Below are 8,417 nucleotides of genomic sequence, written 5' to 3'. Positions count from 1 at the left end.
ACAGAGTGTGTACTCGCTCTGTGACGGAAAGACGAGCCCGGTGTCAGTGGCTCGCCGTGCCAGAGCTGGCCACGTCCATCTAGGTCATCAACATCGCGCAGGCACGGGGAGGGAGGCCACCATGGCATGCATCGCATGATGAGCTGCCATGTTTGTACCATTGCTAGCGCCACTACTCCGCGCTGTCCCACACACACGCGCCTACAGTGGGTGGGATTCTTCTCTTTTCTTCCCTCTCCCTCCCTCCACCCTCTCTCACTCTCTCCGTCCAAGCAGTTTCGCTCGCTCGGTAGAGATTATAATATCACGATGGGCCAAAAGCTCCAGTGAGCCGCTGCCCCCACCGGCCGACGCTCCTCCCGAGAACCTCGCCAAGGAATCCTAGAATCCAAGAAACCCACCAGCAAAACACAGGCCAGCCAGGTCCGTCCGTGGTGGTGGTGGAGGGAAGGGAAGAAGACCAGTGAAGACCACGCAAGGCACAGGCGCATTTGCGTGCGCCCGTCCTCGCGTGCTGTCTTCTCCTTCCTCCTCCGACCGCCGCCTTCCCGGACAGTGATGGCGCGGCGGCAGGCGGCTGCGGCCCTGCTGTGCCTGGCCGTCCTGGCGACGGCGGCGGCGGCGTCCGTGCTGGCGGCCGCGGTCACCTACGACCGGAAGGCGGTGCTCATCGGCGGGCAGAGGCGGATCCTCTTCTCCGGATCCATACATTACCCCCGGAGCACCCCAGAGGTAGCCCCCAGCTGCGTTCTTCGGAGACCGTCTCCTTTTCCTTTCCTTTTCTTGCTTTTTCCGGGGAAGGGGACGGGGGTTTCGTGTGTGGCTGGTTAATGGCGCGGTTCCCGGTTTCTTGCTTGGTAGAGCTGCCATGAAAGAAAAGTGAAATGCCGCTTGCTTGCCCGTACGTTTCCCCCTCTTTGCTTTGCGCTCAATGCTTTCAAGCGACAGATATCGACATTTCCCTATCCTTGCGGGCTCCTTTTTTTGTAGATTTTCTTGAAATGCTGCTCGTTTTGCTTGCTCCTGCGACCATTTTTGGGGCATTTTGCTTCCCCAGCACCGCTAATAATCTATAGTAGCTTGTTACTAGATTTTCGTTCACATATTTCCGAATCTCTGGCTGATTGACCGACCACTGACTGCCCATTGACGCTGCTCCTGTCCATCAGATGTGGGAAGGGCTGATTCAGAAGGCGAAAGACGGAGGCTTGGACGTGATCCAGACCTACGTCTTCTGGAACGGCCACGAACCAACCCCCGGAAACGTACTGCATCCACACTTATCATCACCTACCATTCAGACATTCAGTGTGAGCTGCTACTATAAGAGGTGTGGAATTCCAGTGGTAATTTTCTCGCTTGGTGCAGTACAACTTCGAGGGGAGGTACGATTTGGTCAAGTTCATTAAGACGGCCCAGAAGGCCGGGCTGTTCGTGCATCTCCGCATCGGTCCCTACATTTGCGGGGAGTGGAATTTTGGGTATGCACATTTACTCCTCGCCACCACTTGTTAAGATGAATCACCAGCACAGTAGAAATGGCACTATTTACTGGCATTGTGCTGCTGCTTCCAGTTTGGTGAATGCGTGTGATTTGCTTTTGTTTGTCACTCACTTCACTTGACTTGTGTCTGTTCACATGCAATTTATGCAGCGGCTTTCCGGTCTGGCTCAAGTATGTTCCGGGCATCAGCTTCAGGACGGACAACGAGCCTTTCAAGGTCCGTGGGAGTCCTCCACAATTTCTGGATCTTGTCTGGGATGCAGGTCTTCTTTTGCTTAGGTTTGTGGCAATGACCCTTTGTTTTTGCAGGCGGCAATGCAGGGGTTCACTGAGAAGATTGTGGGGATGATGAAGAGCGAGGAGCTCTTTGCTTCCCAAGGTGGCCCTATTATCCTTTCTCAGGCAAGTGTGTATAAACATTCTCTTCGAGCTAAATGCAAATCTTTGACATGGCATGGTTGTTTACTGCATGTTGAGATAGTTGCCAACTTGCCATTGTACATAACGCTGAAATAAATAAATTTTCTTCCATGACACGCGAAACTGCTCATTCATTTGTTGCAAGTGCTCTGCTTATTGTTGCCTTCTTTTCTTGCTTGAAGTTAGTGATTCAGCATTTGTCAACATGGTTTGTCTTAATCTGCGTATTTTCCCTGGTTGCTCATGGTGTTGGCTGTTGTTATTTGGATTGCAGATTGAGAATGAGTATGGGCCAGAAGAGAAAGAGTTTGGGGCTGCTGGCAAGTCATACAGTGACTGGGCGGCAAAGATGGCCGTGGGATTGGACACCGGTGTGCCGTGGGTGATGTGCAAGCAGGAAGACGCACCAGATCCAGTGGTATGTTGATCTTGTCCCATGCCGAATTAAAAGGATCATGGCGCAAATGTAGCAAACTGATGATTATTTGACATCTTAGATTCTTAAGGGTATTTTTCTTTTTCTTTTTTGGTCATGTAAGTTCACGTGTTTATTTCTGTGAGCTCAGTGCAGGTTATATCCATAAGGCATTCCATTTAGTGTTTTAGGTTTCTAAAATACCGGTTCCAGTTCGTATACAGAATATAGACTCGTTTTACAACTATAATCAAATCAGTTTGTATGCTACATCTTGTCGAACTTGTTGAACTAGTAGTTCAAATTACATTTAATTGTCCTTTGTACAGATAAACGCATGCAATGGTTTCTACTGTGATGCATTTACACCGAATGCGCCTTCCAAGCCTACGATGTGGACTGAAGCTTGGACTGGTTGGTAAGTTCTCTTTCGAGGGAAATATCCAATCTACTGTGAAAAGTATACAGCTACAGTTTTCATTGATGCAGTTCACATGTTCATCATTTAGATTCTGTTGATCCTAGTGTTTCTTTGTACAATTGCATTAATATGAACAATAATGTAGGTTTACTGAATTTGGTGGGACCATCCGTAAACGACCAGTTGAAGATCTTTCATTTGCTGTTGCTCGCTTCGTGCAGAAGGGTGGTTCTTTTATCAACTACTACATGGTATGACAGAAAACAAGTTGTAGATATGCTTATTACCATTTGTAAGTTTTCTTGAAGCTTCCTGCGGGGAGATATTCACGTTTTTTCTTCTGAACAAAGTATCATGGTGGAACAAATTTTGGGCGCACCGCTGGGGGTCCCTTCATTACAACAAGCTATGATTATGACGCTCCACTTGATGAATATGGTAAGTTTAGAAATATAGTGTTGCTGTCAGTATGGTCACTATCTGTATCTATTATTTGTCTATTTTGAGCATGGTGGTGACTTTTGACATATAAATAATTGAATTTTTGCTAAATGGGCTAGATAATTCTTACCCAAACTCTGCTTTGTTATTAACCAGGACTTGCAAGAGAACCAAAGTATGGACATCTTAAAGAACTTCATAGAGCTATTAAGTTATGTGAGCCGGCATTGGTTTCTGTTGATCCAACTGTGACTTCCCTTGGAAGTATGCAAGAGGTTTGTCTTGATTACCTTTTCCCATCACTGAAGTGCATATATCCCATATGGCTTGATCTGTCACTTACATCTACAACCTATAATTCAGGCCCATGTCTACCGATCTCCATCTGGTTGTGCAGCTTTTCTCGCAAACTATAATTCTAACTCTCATGCGAAAGTTGTCTTCGACAATGAGCATTACAGTCTACCACCTTGGTCAATCAGCATCCTTCCTGATTGCAAAACAGTTGTTTATAATACTGCAACAGTAAGTTCCACTTGTGCTTATGAGTATGGTATTACGTCGTTCTCCGGTCTTGTTATTTCAATCCATTATATGTGGAGGTTGTTTAGCTGGTCCAAAATGCTATTATCTCCACAGGTTGGTGTTCAGACATCTCAAATGCAAATGTGGTCCGATGGGGCCTCTTCAATGATGTGGGAGAGGTATGATGAGGAGGTTGGTTCACTGGCAGCTGCTCCATTGCTCACCACAACTGGTCTACTGGAACAGCTTAACGTCACAAGAGACACCAGTGATTATCTTTGGTACATGACCAGGTAATTGCCACACGAATAAGTTACAGGCCTCTAAATCCAACTTCATTGGAGTTTGATCTGTTTGTAAAACTTTCTTCGTTTTCTGTTTATGAAAAAGCGAGGTTCATGTCTTTCATGCTTTTTGTTTTAGAAAAGGAGGATTATCACTGGCCTCTGCATCCTTTCATGCTGAAACATAATATGCTTAAAATGATTATTGTAGTGTGGATGTAAGCCCCTCTGAGAAGTTTCTACAAGGTGGCAAGCCTTTGTCTCTCTCTGTGCAATCTGCTGGCCATGCCTTGCATATCTTTATCAATGGACAGCTACAAGGTTTTCCACTTGAAACTGCTCTCTTGTCTATACAACACCAGCACTGTGGAAACTGAATAGTGAATAAAATAATTTTTGTTCTGGTGTAGGTTCTGCTTCTGGAACCAGGGAAGATAAAAGAATCTCATACAAGGGCAATGTTAACCTTCGTGCCGGTACTAACAAAATTTCGCTGCTGAGTGTTGCTTGCGGGCTGCCGGTTCGTTCCCTCATCGCTGCATGAATTTATAAACTTACAGCTAATGATCTTGCATATATGACTGAACTATTCTTGTCCCTGTAGAATATCGGGGTTCATTACGAGACATGGAATACTGGTGTCAATGGTCCTGTTGTGCTTCATGGTTTGGACGAAGGTTCGCGAGATCTGACCTGGCAGACATGGACCTATCAGGTGAGTGCAGCATCTAGTAACTTTGTTGTTGACTAATTTATGTTCAAGTAAGAAAGAAGGTAAATAAATGTACCTTATCCATTCTAGGTTGGTCTGAAAGGTGAACAAATGAACCTGAACTCCTTAGAAGGTGCAAGTTCAGTTGAATGGATGCAAGGATCATTGATAGCACAAAACCAAATGCCATTGGCATGGTATAGGGTAAGGAAAAAAATCAATCTATGATAGGAACCCTTTAGCGGTATAATATATTCAGTCCCACTCTTACAACTGCTTGTTTTAATAGGCATACTTTGATACTCCAAGTGGTGATGAACCTCTGGCTCTGGATATGGGTAGCATGGGTAAGGGACAAATCTGGATAAACGGACAAAGCATTGGACGGTACTCATTAGCATATGCAACTGGGGACTGCAAAGATTACAGTTACACTGGGTCATTCCGGGCAACCAAATGTCAAGCAGGTTGCGGTCAGCCGACACAACGCTGGTAAGACCATTTACCACAACATTTGAATGAGATAATCAGCCCGCTGCCTCGTCTTTTTTTAGTATCCAAAATCATACTGCTTGATACTTGTCTTCCTTCACCATTAAAACTGGAGCATTCACTTCCAATTATTTTTTGTTTTTTGCCCTCGTTAGTAAAGTATTGTTGCTACTGCATTGACTAAATTGTTCAAACTGATATATTCAGGTATCATGTGCCAAAATCCTGGTTGCAGCCATCTAGAAATCTGTTAGTTGTTTTCGAGGAACTTGGCGGGGATACTTCGAAGATTTCGCTTGTGAAGAGATCAGTGTCAAGCGTCTGTGCTGATGTATCAGAGTTTCATCCAAGTATCAAGAACTGGCAGACTGAGAGCTCAGGGGAAGCTAAGCCTGAGTTACACAGGTCGAAGGTGCATCTAAGATGCGCGCCTGGGCAGTCTATTTCTGCCATCAAATTTGCAAGCTTCGGGACGCCCTCTGGGACTTGCGGAAGTTTCGAGCAAGGGGAGTGCCATTCGACCAAGTCACAGACTGTTCTTGAGGTCAGTTAATTTCTTTCAGTAGTTTTAGACCGCTTGAATTCTCTGCACCGGAGTGCTACAGAATGCCCATGTTCACATTGTTATGCTACTTGCTGATGTTTCTTGTGTTCATTTGAACAGAAATGCATTGGGAAGCAAAGGTGCGCCATCGCCATCTCCCCCGACAACTTCGGTGGAGACCCCTGCCCGGATGTGATGAAGAGGGTGGCGGTCGAGGCGGTATGTTCTCCCGGTACATAGGCGACTCTTCCGACTAGACTAATTTAAGGACGGCGCAGCAGCCTTGTGTGTGACCGATCAAGCACATGGGAAGTGATGTGGGGAGGTGAGAGTTCAACTGTAAAGTACTACCGACTCGATGTAGACGTGGCGCTGGAGGATTAGAATTCCATCTCTAGCATTGTGATTCAGATTAGGATTGGTGCTCTACCCTGCATCTCCATGAATTGTTCAAAAGCGACCAGCTGGTAATTTGTGGTTGGTCCTAGATGGAGTGTAGGGAGAGTAGAGGCAAAAGATTGATGCATTCTTTTGCTCGTGTCGTCGGTATGTTTTGGCTGTGTCACTGCCATCTTTCTTGAAGAAGAGAAGATGCTGTATCCTTACTTTTGAAATACTTGCTTTTAATTGTGCATGCTGTGAGCATGAATATGCTGATGATCACTTGCTCTTGGTTCTTGAGTCGTGTTTTGCTGGTGATTTTGTGCTCGAAGAGCCTGAAATCTGAAGAAAACTTCATTGTCATGTGAAAACAAAGAAGCAAATGGCAGGAAACATGGTAAATAATCGACATGACAGTTTCCTCTCTGAACAAACATGAATGGGATTTTGGTCTGCCTTTTCTTTCAAAAAAAAGAAAGAGAACAAACATGAATGGGATTTTGGTTCTGCCTTTTCTTTCAAAAAAAAAAAAAGAAAGAGAACAAACATGAATGGTGGCTCAGTCTTAAAGACAGTGGACTGGCTGCCTACTGGTCCTCGCTGATAACCTTTGCAGAGGCCGGTGCCAGACAGCTCCATGCCCGACAGAGCATTATCCTGAAAACCATAGAGGTGGACCTAATAATGAAGCCGAGTTATTGACAGGCAAGTATGTAGGCGTGCACTAGCATAGCTGGAGCTCGAGCTCGAAGAAGAAGAATTCTCTACTCTTTTGATTAAGGCCTCCTTTGGTTCATAGGATAGGAATATCATAGAAAGCGAGGTGGCATGCATCTCACTTCCTATAGATTAAGAGATGTCATCTGATTCATAGGATATGATTTTTTCCATTAAGTCTAGACTAATATTTTTTTCCTTTGAAATATAAAGGATTGATTCCTATCCTATATAGGAATAGGAATCCATTCCTACAAACCAAAGGGCTCCATAGAAATTTTTCCTACAAAAATCCTATCCTCTAAAATCCTACAAGATTCCTCCAAACCAAAGAAGCCTAAGAGAAGAGGAAGAAACCCGCGGAAGCTGCCACGCACAACCCAACACAATCATGCGGTTGGGGTTGGGGTTGGGGTTGGATGCCTCTCTCTTCTTTTTAGAGGATCATCATGCGACCTACTCCCTCGTTTCTAAATATAAGTCTTTTTGGAGATTTCAACAAGTGACTACATACGGAGCAAAATAAATGAATCTTTTTCGATAAAGGGTGCCTTCTTATTGACTCATAGTGTAGCATCGAGGGATACAATCATAACGAGTACACACACGGCCTCTGCACAATTAGAATGCACACAGCCAACACAACACACGCACCCACACGTCACTTCGGCAAAGAGCAAAGTCATAAAAGACCGAAGCTATGCCTAGGTGAAGAAAAGAAAACCCGAAGAATTGAAAGCAACAATAAACGATATACAACAGTGACCATCGGCGTCAACCATCTCGTCACAACATAAGGACTACGAGAAAGGCTCTCCAAAAGCGACGCCTTCAGAAAAGGAACGACGTTGAAGCGCCGCCGTCGCCGAATCCAACCACCAAGGTTAGATCATGGGTTTTCACCCTGAAGGTGTTGTCCGAGCCAATTCCGAGCAATGCCCTCATCAGGGTAACAACGCAAAAGAACGCGCCATTGCCAGATATGACCAACTAGGGTCAAACCTATGGTTTTCACCACGGAGCTCGAGACTAGGTACTGCAGAAGTACCACCCAATCGAAGTAGTCTTGTGCCTTCTCCTCCACTTTTCTCAATCCCAGTAGTTGCATATGCGCACGGTCCTTGTGCCGGGGGATGTCCACACCCGTACGAGCAAGCTGACAAGACGAGACAAGATCTTCTCTCGCCACCATCCGACGAAGACTTTGACGGGGAAGTGTAGGTGTCTAGCCTACTCACTGAACCACGGCGATCACCGGAGACAAGGAAGAAACAAGAGAGAGAGAGGACACGAGGTTTCCCGGCGCACAAACGCCTCCGGCCGCATGAACAGCCCCTTGTATTTCCGGCGAGCTCGAACTCTGCCACACACACCATCCCACGGCGAGCACACATACACTCCAAGAGGCTACATCTTTCTCTGGCTCCTCTCTCTCTACACAACACCAGCAGCCACTTAAATATGCAAGGCCACGCACAGCCTAGCCGCCTCCATCGGCCACTAACAACACTTACTAACTACCATGACGCCACACCTCCATGCACTAACCAACTCAGCTAGC

At 45.8% G+C, this 8,417-nt stretch overlaps 1 protein-coding gene across 1 annotated transcript; it reads left to right on the top strand.

The window, feature by feature from the left end:
• Positions 1–214: 214 nt before the first annotated feature.
• On the top strand, positions 215–6,421 carry LOC119284645 (beta-galactosidase 5). Its single transcript, XM_037563795.1, has 19 exons — positions 215–732; positions 1,170–1,265; positions 1,369–1,481; positions 1,655–1,721; positions 1,814–1,906; positions 2,199–2,342; positions 2,669–2,757; positions 2,906–3,011; positions 3,111–3,198; positions 3,358–3,476; positions 3,565–3,726; positions 3,841–4,019; positions 4,222–4,331; positions 4,421–4,530; positions 4,615–4,725; positions 4,813–4,926; positions 5,012–5,214; positions 5,422–5,758; positions 5,879–6,421. Exons 1-19 carry the CDS (start codon positions 559–561, stop codon positions 5,996–5,998), a joined length of 2,535 nt encoding a protein of 844 aa, XP_037419692.1. The 5' UTR covers positions 215–558; the 3' UTR covers positions 5,999–6,421.
• Positions 6,422–8,417: the final 1,996 nt, after the last annotated feature.

The sequence above is a fragment of the Triticum dicoccoides genome, chromosome 4A (genome assembly GCF_002162155.2).
Source record: "Triticum dicoccoides isolate Atlit2015 ecotype Zavitan chromosome 4A, WEW_v2.0, whole genome shotgun sequence".
NCBI classification, from domain to species: Eukaryota; Viridiplantae; Streptophyta; class Magnoliopsida; order Poales; family Poaceae; genus Triticum; species Triticum dicoccoides.
The sequence above is the reverse complement of the archived record's forward strand: the minus strand, read 5'-3'. Positions and strand labels throughout refer to the sequence as shown.

Coding starts and splice junctions, on each gene's coding strand:
- LOC119284645 (XM_037563795.1), top strand. CDS start 559: ATGGCGCGGCGGCAGGCGGCTGCGGCCCTGCTGTGCCTGGCCGTCCTG. Junction 1,907..2,198: donor GCCCTATTATCCTTTCTCAG/GCAAGTGTGTAT, acceptor TTTGGATTGCAG/ATTGAGAATGAGTATGGGCC. Junction 3,477..3,564: donor CCCTTGGAAGTATGCAAGAG/GTTTGTCTTGAT, acceptor CCTATAATTCAG/GCCCATGTCTACCGATCTCC.